Raw genomic sequence first — 24,345 nt, forward strand, 5'->3', positions numbered from 1 at the left:
TGTATTTAAAATATAATCTGATCATCTTTTAACTGGAGCATCAAGTCCTACATTTAATGTCATTGCTGATGCATTTATGCTCATACTTTTGATCTAAATTTCTTCAGGGGTTTAGTGCCCTTATCCTATCCAGCCTTTTTCTCAGATTTTCCCACGCTAGATTCCTCTGCTCTATGGTCATTTTGGCTCCTACTACACAAGCCTCCACAGAGGCATCTCCTCTTCACTGTTTACCCCCACCCCTCACCACCACCACCCATTAATCTGCAGGAACAGCAGGTTGTTTCCTGGGGAGATTGGAAAGCCTGGCTTTCCTGCCTACTGGGATGTCCAGTGTGACTGAAATTGACCCTCCCTAGTTAATCTGGCTTAATGTCTGATTACATTTGATTCCTTCCTTTGTTAATAACTAACTAGTCACCTATGCTAACATTTCCCCCTCAAGAATCCTGGACCCTTGCATTTTACAAGGAGAGATGGATGGAGGTCTCATTTTCTGTAGCTTCTTCCAGCTGTGAAGAGAGGTGTAGTCCTGCCTATCCCTGGGCCCAGAGATGCTTGCTATCTGCCGAAAAGAAGAAGGGAGTCAAAAGAGGAGGGGGGCCTATACATGGGGAAAAGGGTTTTGTAAGTTCCAGGTCAGTCTGTTACTCTCCTTGGAAGACAGCATGCACAATGTCGGAGGCTGGCACTGTTGGACATCCTAGAGGTGACAGATTTGACAAGAAGGTTGAAAAAGTATGGACGAAAATGAAGAGAATTATAGCAACTAAAGGTCTGATGAGAAGTAAGAACCAGATGATAGAGAGAGGGACTGGCTTTATAGTGCCCAAGATTACATTGGAGAGGGGGCTGCCCTGGACAAAAGTGTGCCACACCTATCTGAAGCCTTCTTGTTTACCATCCTCAGTTTCAATGAGGCCAAGGGCAGCAGCCTAAGATCTCCTTCCTGAAGCAGGTTGTTTCTGTCTGGATCTTTTGGGCAGAAAGGAAAAGCTGCTTTTGGTGGCAGAATTTTGGTCCCTTCAGTCCCACCTTTTAAATAATAAAGTTTTGCATTCCGGAAGCAAAGCCCATACACCACTTCACATTTCACCTGCTCAACCATCTTGTTTCACCCGATAACAAGTCAGTGCAGCTAAGCTGCTGGGTGTCATTTCAGGAGGCAGCAATGTAGGCTGGGCTTCCAAAGTGAAGTTTATATTGTGTAAACAAGTAATCAGGTATTTAAGAAGATTTATGCCTATGAAAACAAAAGAAAAAATGAAAGTTAATGATCAGAGCAAATTATAAACCCTTTTTGGAGGCTACTATAAGGTGAAAATGTTTTTAGATGTAAGGCTCAAAAGTTTATTTTGCTGGAATGAAAAGAAAGCAAGCAGTGACAACCTGAAAAGTCCTCTATCTGAAGTTTGAATATTTCTAGTGATGTCATCAGGTGCTCAGGTAAATTCGGTATGGCATACACAGTGTTAAGAAAAATAGTTTTAGTTCTTAGTAATTCCACGTCCAAAGATGGGATAAAAATGAAACATTAGTTTGGATGCTTGAAGAAAACTAGAAGAATTCAGGATCCAGTTCAATTTCTAGTTGAAAGACAAAAATTTGAAGACAATGAACTTAACTAGAGTCTAAAATCCATAACTGGACATTATGATTTAAACACAATTTCTCCCCTTAAAATTAACCTTATTTTTATTAAAGAGCTAAATTAAAATCAATTTATTGACTGCATTAAGTCCAGTTTCAATTCAGTCAGATTATTTGCATAAACACAAGAAGAATAGCAATTGATCATATCAGTTCTTTTAATTCTGTTTTGCTGGGATCATATAAGGAATGTCCAGATTGAGCTTTAATTACCCTCTCACGAAGTGACTATGAAGTTTCCCCTTCCTAGTTACTCCAGCTTAATGCCTGATTCCATTTGTTCCCTTCCTTTGTTAATAACTACCTATGCTAACATTACCATCTCTCTCTACTCATTCCATTTATTGGTATATTTATTTTCATATTCTATTTTATACCTATTATTTATTTTCACTTTTTAAAAATGTTGTCTGGCTATTTGTTTATTGCTAATACATTTTCTTCCCATGTTGAGTTTAATTGCAATGCTTACTTTTAAATTAACATACTGTTTCAATATCTTTATTTGGGTAATTTATGTGTTCATTGTACTAACTTTCTTTCATGTGGGTTGTGGACCTCAGGTAAGTTGGCATTTTAGTGGGAGATCATGTTTCCCTGGACGTATCAGCTACAACTCCTGTGACTTACAGGAGGACGGAGTGAAGTTAGGCCCCTGTTTATATCTTCCTTGATGTGTACAGTGAGAGAGAGTCTATGTGTTCTCAGGTACTATGCAACTATTCTCAATCACCCTCAGTTTTTGCCAGTTCACTAGGCATCCTTAATTTTCAGGGAACCAATGTTATGCAATGAAGCGACAGTCTCCTTAGGTTTTAATTTCACCAGCTTTGGGAAGGTGGAAGAGAGACGGAAATACCCAGGAGTTCAGGTTTGCTCAAGCCTTTTCACAACAGCATTTCATCCCAGCAGATGTGAGAAGGCTTTTCTAAACCAATTTTGATTTCATTTATTAATCTTTCCTTTTGGATATGTTGTCCACAAATACACACATTTTGCCAAGTTCGATTATCATGTGTACCTCTTTGTATGTTGTTCTTGTCATTTATAATATACCATGGTCTTAAGTATTATTTTACATTTTAACAGCCACACAATTTATTATACTTGTCTAAGTAATTTCCATGTTTGGGATACTTAGGTTGTTTTCTGTAATTTATATTATAAACTATACTGCAAAGAGTTTAATTATTCTTATAGGATAAGTTCCAAAGCACAGGATTGCATTGTTATTTCTATGAAAACGAATATTGCTTTACCAATAGGTTGTTCGAATTAGCAATGCCAGTAGTAGTAGATGCATTATGAGCGTGAAAGTTTATTCAAGAACTTACTGACATTCATTATTCAAATTGAAATGTGATCATGGTGCTGCTTCTATTGAAAGAAAAAGGACTCTGCAATTTTGTTTACAATTATGGATATGGAATAATAGAAAACAATACTTATTAGAATCAACATGATATATTTAGATGTAAATAAAATTTGGATAAAATATGTATTTTGTTATGTTATAAGTCATTATGTGGAGCAGGACTTTGCCCAGTGATACATAAGGAAGTCCTATCAGTAAGAAAGATCCCATGTAAATACAGCATCTTCCTCAGAACAACATGTTGTCTTCTCTTTCTCAAGACTCCAGAATGTAGAAGAGGACAGGATAATATGAAATCATCCATATAAATAGTTAGGAACTCTGTATTATATAGAAGGGAAAATGTTTTCAAAACCAAATATTAAAAGAGATTTTCAAATACCCAGAAACAAAAATGAAGACAGAACAAAGAACCAAAGAAATAATCAAAAAAGCTGACCCTGTGGTTGCCTGGTGTTGGGAGGTTATGGATCCTAATTAATTAGGGTGGGGATATAGTAATCACATTGGGACAAAAAGCATGATTATGTTTCCATAAGGAAGTTGTAATAACATTCCTATATAAAATCAAGACCATGGGGTGAAAGTGGGAAGGCTAGAAAGAAATCTACCCACTGTTGGAGAAATGCTTTCTTCTGTCTGAGTTCTGGTTGAAAAAAAAATTAAATCTGCATTTAGAAATCAAACTCCGTGGCTCACACTTTTATTACCATTGTAGTATAGAAAATCCAAGCCAAGAAATTCTCATAAAAATTGTCTCTAATCCAGATATGTTCCTGGGATGCCTGGCAAAAGTAAATGTAATGCTGGGAAAATATGTATCAGAGAAACACTAAGCCAAAGAAAGGCTGAGTAATTATATTAATATCAAAGGACGGGGGAGGACTGTAGAGAAATATTGGGATAGAGAAGATATGAAGAAAAAAATTTATGTATTTTTATAGAAATAAGAAAACCATAGCAATTCCAAATTGTATACAAGAAATTAGTCTAAAATATACAACGAAAAATTTTATAGTATGGCTAGGATAAATTGACAACATTACATGGGAAATTTTAACATCCTATATAATAAAGATGTAATATGCAAATGGACTGCATAACGACCGGATCACGGATCAGCAGGAGGGTGGGGCAGTGAGCTACAAGCTGGCAGCAGAGAGAGCTACAGGGGTGGGGGAAGGGGGGTGGGGTGAGCTACAGGAGGGCAGGGCAGTGGGCGGAGAGCTACTGGAGGACGGCAGCGAGCTACTGGCGAGCTACTGGTGCACAGATTCATGTGAAGAACTACTAGTCTATGATAAAGCGTGATATGCAAAATGACTGAATGACCGAACAGCAGGATGTCTGGACAACCTTCTGGATGAACACTCTATGACATGCACTGGTGCCAGGCCAGCCAAGGCAGGTGTGATGCGATTGGTTGGGGGCCCCTGCCATCACCCCACGATTGCCCTGCAGAGGGAGGCCCAGGCCACCGGCCAGCAGGGTGATCGATATGGGGGCGGGGGTGGGGGGGTGGGGGGGGGCTCCCGCAATAGCCCCCAAAGAGTAGGCCCAGGCCACCCTCTGCGCAGCAGTCCATAGTGGCGCCCTGGCCAGGTGGGTGGAGCCTCCCTCTGCTGGGCGATAGATTGCACAGCCCCGTGATCCATCGGCCCACAGAAGGAGGTCCAGGCCACCTGGCCGGCGGCCACAGAGGGAGGCCAAGCCAACCAGTTGGCAGTGCTGCAGTGCGTGGGCAGGGCCTTCCTCTGCTGGAGGATCGATCTGGGGGCCCTGTGATTAATTGCCCCACAGAGGGAGGCCCAGGACACTGGCCAGCGACGTTGTGGTGGTAGTATGGGGCCAGCCAGCGATTGCCCAGCAGAGGGAGGCTACTGGTGGTGGGGGGAGTAGAGGGGAGCGCAGCAAAGAGGGCAAACAGTGGCAGCATGGCAGTGGCAGGGGCAGGGCCAGCTGCTGGCAGCCTTGGGAAGGAAAGCACTGATAGGCCCTGATTGCCAGCCAGGCCTAGGGATCCTACCTGAGGGGTCCTGGATTGCGAGAGGGCACAGGCTGACCAAAGGGACACCTCTCCTATGCATGCATTTCATGCACCCGGCTTCTAGTATATCAATAATCTAACAGGGAAAATACATAGAACAACAAAGTTATAGCCACACATTTTTTCAAGCTTGGACATATACATGGAATGCTTCAGCCATATAATAGGGAACACACATTAATGATATGGGACATTTATAAAAAATACTTATTTTCTACTTATCAGATGTAATTACCCATAGAGTCACAAAACAAATTTCACCTAATATCAAAGTATCAGTAGCATACAGACCTTGTTTTTTATACATAATTAAGTTAGACATCAATATCAAAACAGTAAGCTACATCTCATATTTGAACATTTTAAAAATTACCTTAATAAATATGTAGAAAGAATTTCAATAGAAATTTAAAATGTTGGTATCATAAGATAATACCATAGATCAAAATTAATGTACTATTGCTACATAGAAAATTTGTAGCCTTAAATGCATATGTATGTGAATATATATATATATATTAGAGGCCCAGCACAGGAAATTCATGCACGGGTATGGTCCCTAGGCCTGGCCTGCAATCTGGGCCATCTTCCCCAGCTGCCCGCAGCCAGTCCTGCCCCCCGCCGCCACCCACCCTTGGTTCCCCATTCGTCATCAGGTGATTGGCGCCTGACTGCCAGAAGGGACCAAGAGGTGGTCAGTGCGCCTCATAGTGACTGGTCCAGTGGTCGTTCTGGTCGTTATGCCATTAGGGTCAATTTGCATATCACCCTTTTATTATATAGGAGATTATATATATATATATATATATATATATATATATAGGGAGAGAGAGAGAGAGAGAGAGAGAGAGAGAGATATGAAAGGTAATGAGCTAATCATTTAACTTAAGAAGTTAAGTAAAAAATAAGAGAATATATTGAAGTAAAATTTAGCAAAGCCAACAAGTATAAAACAAAATTGCCATGAAATAATAATAATAATGATTAATTATGAACTCCAAAATGTGTTCTTTGAGAATATTGATAAATTAACTTATTTTTAGCAAAAGTGATGAAGGATAAAAGGCATAAGTAAGTTAATTTTAGAAATAGAAAAGAAGACAAAATGGCATTAAATGGAAGTTATTTTTTTAAAGCATAAGAATAGAATGGACAACTAAATGCAAATCAATTTAGAAGAAAAACATCTTAAAAATCTGAATATACTTATAACCATTTTAATAATATTTGTTTGCAAATATTAATGAAATGAAATGAAATAAAAATATAAAAATATATATCATTCCTCCCCACCCCTCTTCACAGAAGGTATCAGGATCAAATAGGTTTATGCATGAATCCTAGCACTCCTTTGTAAAATGGATGATCGCTCATGCTATATAAACTTTTACAGAATCTATGAAAAGGAGCAAAGATTTCTAAATATTTGTGAGATTGCCCTAGCCAGTTTGGATCAGTGGATAGGCCTCGGCCTGCAGACCAAAGGGTCTCAGGATTCAATTCAGGTCAAGGACAGTTACCTTAGTGGCAGCCTCCTTCCCGCACGGGCCCTGGTCAGACTCATGCAGGGGCAACCAATCAATGTGTTTCTCTCACATCAATGTTTCTCTCTGTCTTTCCCTCTCTCCTCCACTCTCCCTAAAAATCAATGGAAAAATATCCTCAAGTGAGGATTAACAACAACAAAATATTGTGAAATTGTATAATACAGATATCAAAATAAGAAAAGAACAAATGAGAAGTGAAATGGTCAGTCACATAAATATATATGCAAATATCCCAAAATAGTAATGACATAATACAGAATACAGATGAGCAAAGAGTTCATTCCAGGAACATATGCATTTTATTTCACAATATAAAGTGAAAAATATTACAATTATTTCAAAACATTATTCAACAATTCTTTATAATAAAACCTCTTAGCAAAGTAAGAATAGAAATGATCTTTCTCATCTAATAAAGGAACATTTTCAGAAAAGTATAGAAAACATCTTTTTTAAAAAATAATAAAATCTTGGAAACATATTTAAAGTGAAAAACACAAAGCAAGGACCAAAGAATGCTGTTCTCACTGTCCCCGTTCCACACTGCACTGGCAGTCCTAGGCAAGATGATGCAAACAGTCAGTCAAAGCTATGGAAATGTGAAAGGAATAAACAGAATTATCCTTTTTCAATAAGTAATTGTTTACATTGAAACTAAGAAAATAAACACCCTATAATCAAGTATTAGAATATACAGGAGATTAATAAAAAGGCTCATTGTAAAACCAGGATGCAAAATTAATAGCATGCTTTTACACAATAGAATACGTTATACATGTTATAATTTGTTAACAGAGAAACTAAAAATAAATGTATTAACAGGTGTATAAAACCTTTATGAAGAAAAAAACAAACTTTATTAAAGCAACTGAAATAAATTGAGAGACATAGCATGTTCATTGATGGAAGACTCAGTATAATTTCCTCAAATGGGTATATTACTTTAATGCAATCCTAATAAAATCCTGAAATGACTTTTCATGATACATGCCAAACTAATATATAAGTTCATATGAAAATAATGGTCCATAAGTATCCCCAAAATTGAGTAATAATAATTACATGAGTATAATGATGATGATTATAGAAGACCCATTATTTCATTCATTATAAAGTTATATTAATTTAAAAAGTATGGCACTGGTTAAAATCAAATGTAATAGCAAGGCTATAAACAAATCCATATATGAATTAGATCTCATTATATGACAGCAGCTTAATTAATACTTCAATAAATTAAGTGAGAATAATTGGCTATCCATAGGGCAGAGGTAAAGTTAAGTTTCTACTTCATAACAGATTCTGTCTGGATTAAATACACAAATTTGAAAATTCATCTTTAAAATATTTGAGGAACATTTTCCTGACATCAGAATAAGAAAGTTTCCTGCATAACACAAAACAAAACAACCTCCCTAGTACTCAGTATTGACAAATTTGAACATATTAATATTTTATTTTATTTTTAAATATATTTTATTGATTTTTTACAGAGAGGAAGGGAGAGAGATAGAGAGTTAGAAACATCGATGAGAGAGAAACATCGATCAGCTGCCTCCTGCACATCTCCCACTGGGGATGTGCCCGCAACCCAGGTACATGCCCTTGACCGGAATCGAACCTGGAACCCTTTAGTCCGCAGCTTGACGCTCTATCCACTGAGCCAAACCGGTTTCGGCAATATTTTAAAATATAATAATTAGCAAGAAAATGAAAATCACAGGTTGAAAAATATTTTTAATACATATAATGAACAAGTGCATAATATTACAATTAAAAATTGTACAAGAATACCTAAATGATAAACAAGTTAAGGAAAAATGGTTGAAGAATAAACTGGAATTATGAATATACATACAAGAAATTGTTCAACCTCACTAGTAATCAAGGCAATGCAAAATAAGACAATAATGAAATTTTTGTACACATCAAAATGTCAACATTTACAAGTCTGTGGAGCAATTTCTACATAGCTAATAAAGTTGAAGTTACCCACACTATATAATAATTCAGAAATTCTACTTCTAGTTATCTATTTGAGAATGTGTGGCACACATATACAAAAAATGTAAAATGTTCTTTGCCACAATGTAATGCTGAAAATTTGTAAATGACCTCACTAATCCTCAGTAATAGAATTGTAGCATGAACTGGGTTGATTCTACAACCAACTACTTCTTAGCAGTTAAAATGAAGGCTATAGATCTCCATTTACTTTTATGAAAAATGTAATGCTAAGTGAAAAAAATCATTTGTATAAAATGGAATAACCTGTAAAATAATTGAATCTTCATGTCTGTTTGTGCCTATGCCCATATATACCTACATCTATCTGTCTGCTTATAAATCTATCCACCTATCTATATCTATATAACAAAAAACTGGAAATGATTAACAACCTTAAAGAACTAAGTCTATAAGACTGTAGTTATTTGTCCATTGGGAAAGGGTATGATGAAGGATCTATAGTAAAATAAAATGTTAAAAGCAGATGTGGATTATCATCATATATTATTTGTATTTGTTTATATATGATGAAGTTCTTATAATAAAAAAAGGAGTCTTACAGTGAGATGCTTTATTTTTCAGATAAAAAATGTTGTTTATATAAAGACCTGGGTTTGAGTCCCAGTTTTGCTCCTATGTGCTTCATTCTGTAAATGAGGATAATAGAAGATATTTAACTTGGTGGTTTAGAAAATTATTGAGATCCAATGAAAATTAGCATATGTGTGTGAAAATGGCTATTATAAATTTTGAAGCACTCTATTAATATAAAGGACATTTGCAAGCAGTATATTGCACATTTGTATTAATTGTACATGCACATTTGTATATATTGTAAGGTTTTCTTATTGCTGAATTACCCCCCAAAAAAGAATATTCGATCTTAGAACAGACAAAAGTCTTCATCCATACCTAACTAAAGAATAAGCTGGAAAGATTTTTAAGAAACTATATGATAATGATTCTTTTATCTAATGTTCACTTACCTGGACTATTTGGAACAGACTTAGAAAAGGGAATTAAACCCATATTAAAAACAAACATATGAGTCCAACTATATGACATTTTTGAAAAGGCAAAAATTTGGAGACATTTAAAAGATCAGTGGTTGCCAGGAACTCAGGAGAGAGGGTGGAGGGGAAAGATGAATAGGTAAAGCACAGGAGATATTTTGGGCAATGAATCTATTCTGTATGATGTGTATGATTACTATTCGGTAATGTTGGATGCATGTCATTATGCATTTGTCACAACCCATAGGAGTGCACAAAACCAAGTGTGGTCTTCAGTAAAAACATATTAATATTGCCTTATCAATGCAATAAATGTATCACACTAATGAAAGATGTTAATAATTGGGGGAAAGGGAAAGGATATTTAGAACTGTACTTTCTGTGAAGCTTTCTGTAGATCTGAAACTATTCTAAACAACTAAGTATATTAATGTAAAGCAAACAAAGATGCATAGCATTCAAATTAAAACCACCATCCTCAGGCTCTAAGCAGATTTCCTTTCTTCATGCATGGGGCACTCAGGTATTCTCTCAGGACCTCTTTACTCTTGTCTTAGTTATAATTTTAACAGACTCAGTGTATGGATTTTCCACTTAACTTGTTAGTATGGTACAATCAAGGAAGAAGCAACTTGTTTTTCCTAACAATTTTAGCTAGCAGTCGGAAGTGCCATTGGAAGGCCTGTCAGAACTAGAGCATGTCTATTTTAAATTAGCTGCTTGGTTATTGCCTCCCACCCCACCCCACCACTACCAGCTGGCTGCCCTAGTGCCTCCCCTAGTAACCCCCTGACTTACAGATTCCATTAAATACAGGATTAACACGTTAACACCTAAAGCCTTCAGAGATCACTTTAGAACCGTGACTGGAGTCCCTCCTGATGGGTGTCTTTGCCTTATTTGTTATAAAAAATAATGATAATAATAATGTCAAGCATGAATAGAACTGAAAGAGGTAGGGCAATTGGTGGAAATTTAGACTACAGGAGAGAGACCTACAAACACAGGTGGAAATGAGGAACCTAATATTTGAAAATATGTATACCTAAGGTGTTAATTCTTTTAATGTGTGTAATGCTTTACAGTTTTCAAAGTGATAATGTAACAATGCATCATACAGGAACATTTGAATTATATTCCGCATGTTCTTTTTCTGATGTTAGAAAAGAACCTAAAATTCTTTGGAATGGTTTATCTTCATATGTATTTTTCTTTCTTTAAAAATATGAGTTGTCCACATCTCCCCGAGGCCGTCTTCTATATGCTCTCATGTTGAACTTCACAATTCTAAATGTGAACGTTAGAATTGCCTATGTTCGGCTCTGTAGTTCTATGAGGCTAGCAATTGTATATTAGTCATCATTGCATAGCAGGTACCTAAAATAGAGTCTATACAAAGTGTTGAATAAATATTTGTCAAAAAGGTGTAACTTCAGTTATCTTTAAAAACTTACTTATTCAGAATTATTTTGCTGATACTAGGTAAATAAATTTGAATGTTTTAAGAAAAGACATAAAATATAGAGAACAATCATCTTTAATTTTTTTTCAGAAAAAATAATTGTCAACATGCAAGTTCAAACAGTCACAACATTCAAAACAATTACTAATGTTGTTGGATATTTAAAGGGCTTGGCTTCTCCAGGTAAGTATGGTAAAGAATTTGTAATCTACATTTTACACAAAACATCACAAAGAATTGCTCTATAATAATTTAATAGCATAGTTAAATATGCTATCTTACGTGTAACCAGAAGTTTATACCACTCTAAGAGGGGGACAATATGAAACCATGAAGTGGATCTTTATTTTCTTTTTTACAATATCTCTTCAAAAGTAAATCATAGTAGTGAAGAAATCAAAACAAAATTAAACTGGCATGTGGCTGGTGACGATAAGCTGTACAAGCCAATGTCTTCTCTCTCTTTGTTTTTCTTTTATTCACTGTAACAGTGTCAAAGGTATTTTTATTTAAAAAATACTTTTTGAAAAAAAATGTTTATGTTTTAATGACATGTGGGGCTTTTTTGTTTGTTTGCTTTTTCTTAAAATCTAATCCATTTATCTATGTCCTGTCTCTGACCCATGGTCCACTGACAATTCTGCCAAAGGTTTGCATGGCTTTAGGTTTCGAAGATGCTTATGAAAATGATCACCTGGTTACATTTTAAATAATTTAAACTTTGTTACAGGATGCCAACTGAATCTTGGGCTAATGTTATACAGGCCAAAAAAGGAAAAATAACTGACACATATATTAAGAGATTAATAGCAATACTTTCAAATACATTGTGAGGTTGGATCACATATTACTGTCTGGTGCACTTGATATACAGTGTAGAATGCAACAAATTTTTGAGTACACTTGTGCGACTTCTATTAATTTGTTTGGGACATTTACTCTAGTTCTCCTTGGACAGTATTCTCTATGACTTTAGTCAAATTGACCCTACAGTTGCTAACCCAGAGATTTCTGAGATCAAGTTTTATATCCCCTTAGTTTTTTACCAGCCAACTCTTACAATATTAATGGGAGGTATATATTTCCTCTGATTTACTTATACTAGACATGCTGAACAATTTCTGCTCAATAACAGAAGATACACACATATTTCAAAATTCTTACCACTGAATTTTAATAAATTCCCATAATAAGGATATCTAATTGAAGCACTAGAAATACAAGGTTTGGCAAAAGTTGGTTTATAGTTGTGACTATGCAAAACAGAGAGTTAATAAAGCTATTGTAATAATCATAAACTGCATTTTTTTCCATACGAACATCTTTAGACTTATTTTTGCCCACCTCTGTATTTATCAACATCACTGCATTTGCAAGTTATTATTGAAAAACCAAATTGTACAATATTATATTAGCTTTAGTGTAAAAACTTTCCTTATAAAGATTCAATATAGAAAAAATATTTAATCAATTTACCAGTAGTATACTTCCGTGCATAACAGCAAAGCTTCTAATGTCTTCTTTAAATCCTAAACTAAAACATCACATAATTTTAATGACTCTGAACATTAGAAACTATCATCAAACATTATTAAGATTTTTAGATTCTTGTTTATAATATACAATTCAAACAGAACTTTCACACATATCTGGGAAATGAGTGAATAAATTCCCAGGGTTCCAACATTTGCAGACACACTATGTATACTATTAATTAAATGTTGATGACATGTTGGCAGATCAAAGACATCGCTGGCTCCAATATCAGTGTGGAAATCTAAAATAGCTTCACACAGTGATGTTTCCCATGAGGTAACCTTTTAATACCATGAGTCAACTGATGATTAATTTATTCTACACATATGTAGTACTTATTATGTGTCAGGCACTATTCAAAGTGCTTTACAAATAATAGTTCACTTAAACTTAAAAACAATTGAATGATGTATGTCCTATTTTTATTCCCATTTTATGGTTGAAGAAATTAATACATAGAATGATTAAATAAGCTTCCCACAGTCACACAACTAGTAAGTTGAATAGCCTGGCTTCAAACCCATGCAGGCAGGCCTCAGAGTCTGCAAACTTAAGCATCAAGCTATGAGACATTCTCCTAATGCGATGATACTCAATGAAGAAAGCATTTTACACAAATGTGTAGGCCCACTAAGCAAATACATTTAGCTCTGTACCAATAACAGTCACTGACAAGAAAATCAGAGAAAACTCTGGAAGCATGTCTTTAGCCTACTTATTGATGACAATAATCAGTAATGTACATTGAGTAGGCATTCCATGTGTCATTGAGACCTTTCTAAGAGCATATCTAATAGATTTTGTATGATTATATAAAATAAAATATGTGAAAAGGAAACTTTTAGAGTAATTGAATGCCTTTTGCTGTTGTCGATTTTTTTATTCTTGAGAGAAAGAAGTGAGGCTAAAACTATAATTAATTCCCTAAATACTTATTGCAAAAATCCATATATAACTACCACATTTTTAATATTTAAAGCTACTAAATAACTGCTCCCTCAATGTATTAATGGTTCATTAATATTTACTGAGCATACAGACATTGTTTACAGGGCACTTCCCACTATGATTCTGGGAAAATGTTAGATAAAGGTTTCATTGTGGCATATTTGTATACCTCACTAATTAATATGCATGTCACAGAGGACAGTAATATGAATCTAAGCTTTGGGTTCATAATTGGGTTCAGCAGCTGCCTCTGCTTTGATATACACAGATGTGTGAATCAAGACAGGGGTGAAAAAATGTAAAGTAGTCTTAATTATTAGAACAATTTTGCATAATTGTTACTCAGTTGTGCAAAAGGATTATGTAAATGTCATTAAGTTTATTGTTAGGGTTTATATTTTGTTTTAATGGCTCTTGTTCCTTCAGTCTGCAGGCCGACGCTCTATCCACTGAGCCAAACCAGTTAGGGCAAATGGCTCTTGTTTCTTTCTATTTCCAGACCGGTATATCATAGTTGGCAGCCACCATCATACTACATCCAGTTACAGGGGGCAAGAGTGGGCCAGCAGCACTGCCATAATCACAGCTTTCATCCAGGCCTTGATGTTAAGAGTGAAGAGAGGGTGGAGACCAGACCGCAGCATTGTTTTCTGTTCCTGGGGAGGAACAGAGTTTGGCAATATTGGCTCATATGAATGGGGAGAGGTAAATGTACATTCAATAGTATTCTCTCTCTCTCTCTCTCTCTCTCTCTCTCTCTCTCTCTCTCCCTCCCTCCCTCTCAGCAAAGTAGACAAAGTAAAATTGTCAAAGCCAAGGACAAGATTGTGCATTTCAACCAGGATGTCATATCTGCTAGGTTGCTGAAATCACTCAGAAGAATGAAGGGGGATTAGAGTTGGATCACAGTGAATTGTGTATGATCTGCCACTATTCGTATTGCTTCCAGATCTACAGACTCTAATATGCCCACAATAGTGTTTACCTGGTTATTGCATATCTCTGTAGACAGGTTGACAGGAACAGGGTAAGAAAGGATTAAATGATGCATACCATTAACCTTTCTTTTAAAACTTTCTAGCCATTATTTAGAATAAGGGAACTTTCTCCTATGTTAAATGTTTATAACCTTAGTATTATAAATTAGAGATACAATATGGAGACTAGACTCAAAATAGTGTGTGTGTTTTCTTCCTTCCTCTTCTCCTCCCTTCCTCTACTCTTTCTTCTGTCTATTCTTCCAAACCTATCTCCCTGCTTCTTTCCTACCTACAGAAATACTTACCTACCTACCTTAAGAAGCCTTTGTCCAAATGAATGGGTCATGGTTAGAAAACAACTGGAATATTTAGTATCAAATGCTCCTATGTCTGTGTCTCACAGATGCACTGTTTTTAATGGGATATGACAGCTGATACTGGGATTGATGCCCGTCTCGCTCAGTCCCAATTGGCCAGACCCCAGCAGCAAGCTAACCTACCAGTCAGAGTGTCTGCCCCCTGGCTGTCAGTGCACATCATAGTGAGCAGTTGAGCAGCCTTAGCATATCATTAGCATATTATGCTTTGATTGGTTGAACGGCCGACTGGACGACTGGACACTTAGCATATTAGGCTTTTATTATATAGGATGAGAGTCCATAGGAAAAAAATGTTTATGTTAGAAAAGGCTCTTCTTCAAAAAGATCAAGAACCCATATCCTAGAATATTTATGTGTGTGTATATATTTGACAACTAATTATGCAATTAGTCACTTTCTGTTTTTTGTTGTGTTTTTTTTTTTCATGATGTTTTGGGCAAAGCTATTGAGTAAAGAAAATGTCGAATAAAATATATAGATTTGATTATTAGCTTTAAAAATATCCTCTTGCAAATTACTATGTCTTAGAAAATTACTTCAATACAGTTTATGAAGCCATTTTGCAACTATCTAGTTGAGAAGGAATTTAGAAACTATTAGTTTTCCTGTTCAAAATTTACTCTTATGAAAATGAAACATTTTCTTTTAAACTGCATCCAATTTATGCTAAATACATCCCCTAGGGAAGATGAGTGAGGAAAAAATGTGTTGACATGTCCTATTGTTCTATTTAATTTTGTTTGCACAGGAACCTCTTGAAATCCACACATGTAATTAAAACAATTAGGCGGTTTTGGTCAATAAACTCAAAAGTAAATTTTAGAGTGATAGAGTTATTAGAGGATTGACTCAATACTGATCTTGATCCTTGGGAAGGCTGATAACATTTTACTAGATATGTTCTTCAAGAACTACCATTTATTCTGTGAAGAATCTTTATTATTTACAGGCTACCATGGAAATACTACAAATTTTACAGTCGAAAAAGTCTGAGTTCAAATCTTCTCTGCCACAAAACATGTGGACTTTTACAAGACTACCCTACCCAAGACTTGATTTATCAAATGAGTATACAGATGCCTATATCATGAGTGTCTCCTGAGAATTAAATGGACTAACATATAGACAGTGTCTATGGGCTAGTGTGCAAACAGCTGTTTTTCTGTAGTACTTTGCAACACTGGACTTTTAAAAAAATGTTATGTATAAAGCTGAATACCTGAGTTAAAATTTACCACTTATTTTTCTTTAAAATACTTATTTATTTTAAATTAATTGTCTTTTCACCTCTCTTACAGAGGTATAGCTGAATTTTCAACATAAAATAGGAGTAACATTGATTCCATAAGGATTTCAAGTCCTTGCAGTCTTTTATCTGATAGTGTTGGAAGAAGAAATATATGTTCCTGAGACATGAAATAATACAATTTTTAGTATGTTTTTTAGGATATTTCTATAGAACTGCCACCACTGTAATTATCCATTAAATATTTGTTCAAGAAGAGGAGAAAAGTATCAGAGGGACTTTTTACCTATCTAGTAAAAGAGAATCATTGGTCATCAAATTTTGGGATTTAGCAAAGAAATGAGAAAGCTATTTTATTTGAATCATTTTATGCTACTAATGTGCGTGAAATATATCAGGTTTTATTTCAGTTAATATGTGCAGGGATACAATTGTATTATGCTCCATTTTGCTCAGAATAAAGAACCAGTTTGTGCAAAAAGTAACTCATTGCATCACAGAAAGGGTTGGTTTATTAATCACTGAAGTAGTTTTCCCTTGTCTACTCTCTAATTCAAACACTATAAAATTAAGTGCCCTCACTTGACCAAAAATGTCATCCTGTATTTTAGAGGTGAATCTCATAATATGTTAACCATTTAAAAGCATATTATCTTAAAATTTGCCTCCAGAAAATATTTAAAGTGTTTTATCAAAATGTTATGTTTAATCCATCGCATTTATTCAAAATCATTTTATGACTTTGTGTACTCTTTTTTTTTCTGATCTTTTTTTTTATTTTTATTTTATTTTATTTTTTTATTGTTGACTTTGTGTACTCTTACTAAAAAGTATGAAATTGCCGACAAAGTACTTGTACAATGTAATGATTTTAAGTAGAAAGTGTTTAGTATTTAATAAGTAACTGATTAAAAATCTGTTATTGTTATTTATGTTAGAGAAAGGTTATTTTTTTTTTCATTTCAGGATTTCAGGAAGGTTCTGCAGAAAAATGTTGTGGCTTATGTTAGTCTCCATAGTCCCATAAGGGGTAACTCAAGTCTATATTCTGTAGCTTCACCATCCCTTCAGCAACTGGTAGCTGAGGTAAGATGAACCGCTTGTTATAAAGTGATTAGGCAAAACTGCTGTTTTCTCTATAATTTGAGATTTCTTGATATTTTTTAATTTAAATTTTTCATTGTTGACACTATTGCAGATGTCTCCTATTCTCCCCCTTGTACCTACCTCCACCCAGCCTCGCCCCCTTCTTTATTCTTGTGCATTGGTAAAATAGGTGTACTAATTTTCCTTGGATATTTATCTAGTTGTGGAATTGCTAGATCATAGGGTAGGCACATGTTTAACTTTTATAGATACTGTCAAAGATTCTCCAAAGTGCTTGTACCAATTGCACTATCACCATCAATGTATGTTTCCTGTCATCACCAACATTTAGTAGACTATTCTTATATGCATATGGTGGTATCATTTGGGTGTTTAATTTTAATTTCTCTGTTGATTAATAATATTAAGTACCTGCTTTCATATTCATATACTCATTAGCCATTTGGGTGTCTTCTTCTGTGAAGGCTTATTTAAACCTTTTGCCTATTCTTAAAACAGAGTTGTTAATATTTTTCTTATCTGTATGTCAGAGTTCTTTATATATTCTCTATACAAGACTTGTGTTGGTTAAATATTGCAAATTACTCTCCCAGTCTGTGGCTTGACTTTTCACTCTCTTACTGGTAGCAACGCAATCTTTAATTATTAATCTTTCTTGTGGAAGTCTTCTAAATAGCATTTTTGGTTCTAGTATCTTATTACAAAGAACATGTTGAACTTAATTTATTTAGTATTTATGTTGAAGGAGCATTATAAACCTCTGTTATTCATTCTAATTCATGCACATTTGAGTGGTTATTATATATATGCTTTGCATTCTATTGAGGACTATGGGATGTTCTATAGAAATGAATGGTGTGTGCAGGTTGCTTAAATGAGTACTGAATAAAAATTCTTTGTAATTGGAAAAAAGCTCTTTCCTAAAAAATAATTTTCATTTGCTTCTTAACTGTAGAATAAAGGACAGACTGATTGGTGGCCTCTTAGTTAATAAAATGCAACTGCCTTTGAGCAAAATAAGATATGAAATGAAAGATAAAATAAGTTTTATCCCCCAAAATAATTTTAAACATTAGGATGCAATACAAACACATACATCTCTTTCTATATATTGCCATTCCACCTTTATTTTTTGAAATCATCTTTCATACATCACAGAATGTATTGATTTTGCCCTTGGAGAAACAGAATTTGATCATCCATATATTAGTCAGTGCTCTGCACATCTCAAATAAATAGTGATGACATTTCTAAGAGGTTATTTTAGGGAAGCCTGAAGCATCCGTACCTATGAAAGTAGTCAATCTAACTATAGTCTCCTTAAGTGTTGCTTTTGCATCACCTGCCAAAAGCTGGCAAACCTGATCAAAACTGAACAATTGCAACAATATTGTAAAACTGTCTACAGGATAAACAGTGTTGTTTTCTTTTTAAACTCTAAAAAGTTAGCAAAGATATATTTGTTTTATACGGCATTTAAAAATAACAAACACGTTTTATTTTTCCATATACCAGGAACTCTTCACCAGAAAATATAGTACATATATCTCATTTCTACTACATGAGTTAGAGTATTGAGCCCATAATCCTACTACAGTATCACTTCATTGTGAATACCCCAACTGTTGCAGAGCTCTATTGTATAATAAATTTTTATAGACAATCCAACTCTATATAACATTACTTTAAGTATGTAAGCACACAATAAGCATGTGAAATGCCTTGGGACTTATATTTTACCATGAACATAAGACATGCATAAAGAGCTCAAATATAGGGGCAAGTATGATAGGTGCTATACAGGAATTTATAGGAAGGAGACAGTGTGATTGGTTTAATTTAGAATTCTTCATTGTAGAACATTGACAAAAAGCTTGAATGTAATGATGATCTTGAAGAAATTTAACTACCAGTCTTTTCAAAACAGAATTCTTCAGTCATGTAAACCAGCTCCTCTTATTTATAGTGATCTACCAAAGTATCTTTTCAAATCACATAAACTGATCTCCATTTTCTTATTCAAATCAAGGACACCAATGTATGCTTCTGATCCCTTCCAAACTCCCACAGCTCTATCTGTCACAGTACTTGTACAACTGCTACTGACTGCCTGCTATAGTGCTGGTTTTTATTCTGCCAGACCATGCCTTTATTTTATAGGAGATATACAGAAAACATGTGAGATATTTTAGCCCTAGAAGCTCATTAGCTTAAATTCTCGAGTTACCGGAAGCCTGAATTTCAAATAACAGAGTTATTAATTAACATGTTAACAGTTTTTCTTGATCTTATATTTATACACTATGGAATTCAAAAAAAAGATATCGCTAGTCATCTAAGTCATCCATAATAAAATACCACCGACTGGGTGACTTAAAGAACAAAACTTGATTTTCTCACAATTCTGGAAGCTGGAAGTTGAAAATAAGATGCAGGTGGCATGGATTTCTCTTGAGGCCTGACTGGCAGATGGCCACCTTCTCATTGTGTCCGCACATGGCCTTTTTCTCTGTGCACACTCATTCCTGGTATCTCCTCCTCTTGTAAGAAAATCAGTTGTTTTAAATTAGGGCCCTAACCTAATCTCATTTACATATATTTTACTTTATTTTAAAATATATTTTTTATTGATTTTTATAGAGAGGAAGGGAGAGGAACAGAGAGATAGAAACATTAATGATGAGAGAGAATCATTGAATGACTGCCTCCTACACACCCCCTGCTGGGGAATGAGCCCACAAACTGGCATGTGCCCTTGACTGGAATTGAACCCGAGACCCTTCAGACCCCAGGCCGATTCTCTATCCACTGAGCCAAACCAGGGAGGGAAACCTATTTTACCTTTTTAAAGGCCCTATGTGCAAATATAGTCACTTTGGTGGTTAGGCTTCAACCTATGAATTTTGGGAGGATATTTAGTCCATAGTATTATTCAAAATTCACAGTGATAGGATATAGAAGATAGGGTTGTAGAAAGAAAATAGTTCTCTTTTCTTTCTCTTTATAGTTGATCATTTTAATGCAGAGAACCAAAACAAAGTTTAAATTCTATTCTGCTTGGTATAAAATAGAAAAGTAAAGTTGGCTTTGAAACATTCTTCTACTCATTTGTCTTTCATGATATATGATACAGTTTTGTTTTGATCTTTTGCTTTGTTTAATGTTTTTAAGATGAGAAATTCTCTGTAGTTTCTGTACACTATGATTTTTTTCAGTGCATTATTTTCAGTGCATTTTACTTTATCTTTCTTTCTGCTGCATCAATTGCTAGTAGTCAACTAAAGTGAACATAAAGACTAATACACTGATTTAAAGCCCTTTTCTCCACTAATTTGCCACCTCAATAAAGTCCCACATTTAAACTTGTTATTCTATTGGTAGGTTTATCTATCTCTTAGGTTTATAGGGCTTTGCTTTGTCTTAAAAACTAAGCAATCCCTCTAGTTTATTGATGTTTTACAAAGTTTCCTGTTCAGTGTACACTGATAATTTATAAATTTCTTTTTATTTAAATCTAGATATTGAGGGAAGTTTTTGTGAGCATCTGGGTAAAACCCTAAATTTCAGAAGGCAGCTGACTTAACTTTTTGAACTATATAGTCAAAGAGCAATTTAAACAAATTGAGATATTAATTTAGTTGGACTAATACACATAATCAAAATCAATGTTAATTTCTTAAAATAGCTTTATCTAATTTAGTTTTTGTCTCTGACATTTTAAAACAAAAACATAATTTTATTGATTTCAGAGAGGAAGTTGAGAGGGAGAGAGAGATAGAAACATCAATGATGAGAGAGAATCATCGGAACTGTGATCTCCTGGTTCATATGTGGATGCTCAACCACTGAGCACACAATTGGGCTGTCTGTGGCATTATGACTAGTATATCAGACACCATTCCTCTATAGGACTCAAAAAATAACCATTTACTCAGGACTAGCATTAGTAAATCATCATTATTGTCAGGTTAGATAAAATTGTTTCACCTACACAGCATTGTTAATGTAGTGTAATATATTTTGCCATTAAAAAAATTAAACCTAGCTGGTTTAGCTTAGTGGATAGAGTATTGGCCTGTGAACCCAAAGGTCCTGGGTTCAATTCCGGTCAAGGACAGGTACCTCAATTGCAAGCTCCTCTCCAGCCCAGGCCCTAGTCAGGGCATGTGCAGAAGGCAAGCAATGAATATGTTTTTCTCACATCAATATTTCTCTCTGTCCTTCTCTCTCTCCCCCACTATCTCTAAAATCAATGGAAAAATATTCTCAGGTGAGGATTATAAAACAAACAAAAAATAACAACAACAACAAAAAAGCAGTTAAATCTACTCTGATGAGTTGTCATTTTTTTATCCTACCTGATTTTTAATATGTTTTGGTTAAAAACCTACCCCTAATGTAAGTAGTTAATCATCTACATAGCAGCTACAATAGTAAAGCTTTGCCCTATGACATATGACATTTTTTGTAGAACTTTTATGAGTAATGAAATTAGGTTAAATAGATATGATTTTATGCTTAACAAAAAGGAATCGCTAATTTCAAGTTACTTGTGGTATTCAAGTTACTTGGGGTAATTGTAGTATTTATTGCCATGTGCTTAATTTATAAATTATGGCTTCTTTGTTTATTTTAAAGTGGTATTCTTATCAAACCATTTTGTATTTATGTTCATATTTTGGATTTGAATAGTTCACTTGGTTCCTTAACAAAATAATTTATGTTTATACCTTAATGTATTATCAGAAAGATAAATTTAAAAAGCAATGCCATTTTCAAAAGCATAAAAAACAATAAAATACTTAACAATAAATTTAACCAAAAAGGTGAAAGGCCTGTACACATAAAAGTATAAGACATTGGTTTAAGAAATGGAAGTAGACACAAATAAATTAGAAGATATTCTGTGTTCTTTTATTGGAAGAACTAGAGGCCGGGTGCATAAAAATTTGTGCTCTCAGGGGGGTTCCCTAAGCCTCACCTGTGCCTTCTCACAGTCTGGGGCCCCTCAGGGGATGTCCACCTGCCAGCTTAGGCCTGCTCCTCAGGGGATCAGGCCTAAGCTGCCAGTCAGACATCCCTCTGGCAGCCTGGAGCCCTCGGAAGATGTCCACTTGCAAGCGGGGAGCAGACCTAAGCTGCAGTTGGACATCATTAGCGCTGGTGAGGAGGTGGGAGAGGCTCCCACCACCACCGCTGTGCTGGCAGCCGTCAGCCTGGCTTGTGGCTGAGCAGAGCTCCCCCTGTGGGAGCACACTGACCACCAGGGGACAGCTCCTGCATTGAGCGTCTGGTGGACAATGTGTGTCATAGTGACCAGTCATTCCCAGTGGTTCTGCTGTTAGGGTCAATTTGCAAATTACCATTTTATTATATAGGATAGAAGCCTAGTGCACAGGTGGGGGCTGGCTGGTTTGCCCTGAAGGGTGTTCTGGATCAGGGTGGGGGTCCCGCTGGGGTGCCTGGCTAGCCTAGGTGAGGTACTGAGGGCCGTTTTCAGGCTGGCCACACCCCTTTTATGGTGGGGGTCCCCACTGGGGTGCCTGGCCAGCCTGGATGAGGGGCTGATGGCTGTTTACAGGCTGGCCAAGCCCCCCAGTGGGGACCTTCACCCCATGGGGGTGTGGCCAGCCTGGATGAAGTGCTGAAGGCCATTTTCAGGCTGGCCACGCCCCCCGGCAACCCAAGCTCCCAGCCTCTCCTTTTTTTCTTTTTAATTTTCTTCAGGGCCTCCTTGAGTGGAGGCTATGGCCGGCTGGGAGCAGGTATCTGAGATTTATTTATCTTCTATGATTAAAACTTTGTAGCCTTGATGGAGCCAAGTGCCGGCCTGGGAAGGTGGGAAGCTTGGCTTCCTCCATTGCCGGGGGCAACCCAAGCCTCCTGCTCGCTCCAGCTCCGTGGCCGCTGCCATCTTAGTTGGGTTAATTTGCATACTTGCTCCTGATTGGCCATGGGTGTAGTGGAGTGGCAGAGTGATGGAGTGATGGTTAATTTGCATGTTTCTCTTTTATTAGTGTAGATTAATATTGTTAAAATAGCCATACAACCCAAAGCAATATACAAATTCAATACACTCTCAATCAAAACCCCAATGTCATTTTTCACAGAAATAGAAAAACATCCGAAAATTTATATGGAACCGCAAAAGACCCTGAATTGCCAATGCAATTCTAAGAAAGAAAAATAAGACTGAGACCTCAGACTACCTGATTTTAAGATGTATACAAAGCTATAGTGATCAAAATAGCATAGTACTAACATTAAAAAAAATGTAGTCACAGAGACCAGTGGAACTGAATAAAGAAGCCAGACATAAACCCATTTATAGACTGACAACAGATTTTTCACAAGGGTGCCACTGGCATAAATGGGAAAGGACAGTCTCCTTAATATAGATTGTTGGGAAAATTAGATGAACAAATGTAAAATTCACAAAAATTAACTAAAAATAGATTAAAGACTTAAATGTAAAACCTAAAACCATAAAAGTCTTAGAAAAAAATAACACAGGGGAAAGATCTTTTATATTGATCGGGGCAATAATTGCTTGGTTAAGACATCAAAAGCACAAGCAACAAGAACTAAAATAAATGAATGGGACCACATTGAAATAAAGAGCTTCTACACAGCAAAGGAAACAATTAGTAAATTTGAAGTGGCAATCTATGGAATGGGAGAAAATATTTGTAAACAATATAAAGATACTTTTCGACTTATTATGAGGTTATGTCACAATAAACCCATTATAAGTTTAAAATATTGTAAGTCAAACATGAATTTAATTCATCTAACCTACCAAAAAATCATAGCTTAGACTAGGCTACCTTAAACATGCTCTGAACATTTGCAAAAGCCTACAGTTAGGTGGCAAAATCATCCAACACAATGAATACACTATAGACTATCAGTTGTTTACTCTTACAATTGAATGGCTGACTGGGAGCTCAAAAGATAAGAGGTAACAAATGTTGGAAAGGTTGTAGAAGAAAGGGAACCCATATACACTGTTGATGGAAATGTAAAATGGTACAGCTGATGAAAAAC

General features: G+C 35.6%; 1 protein-coding gene across 1 annotated transcript in view; it reads left to right on the plus strand.

The window, feature by feature from the left end:
- NAALADL2 (N-acetylated alpha-linked acidic dipeptidase like 2) overlaps positions 1-24,345 on the plus strand; it is a 1,041,900-nt gene that overhangs the window by 747,862 nt on the left and 269,693 nt on the right. Inside the window, 3 exon segments of the mRNA XM_023760057.1 lie at positions 11,192-11,284; positions 14,085-14,290; positions 17,158-17,277. Of these exon segments, the coding sequence (XP_023615825.1) occupies positions 11,192-11,284; positions 14,085-14,290; positions 17,158-17,277 (419 nt within the window).

This window comes from Myotis lucifugus, unplaced genomic scaffold (assembly GCF_000147115.1).
Source record: "Myotis lucifugus unplaced genomic scaffold, Myoluc2.0 scaffold_170, whole genome shotgun sequence".
Taxonomy (NCBI): Eukaryota; Metazoa; Chordata; class Mammalia; order Chiroptera; family Vespertilionidae; genus Myotis; species Myotis lucifugus.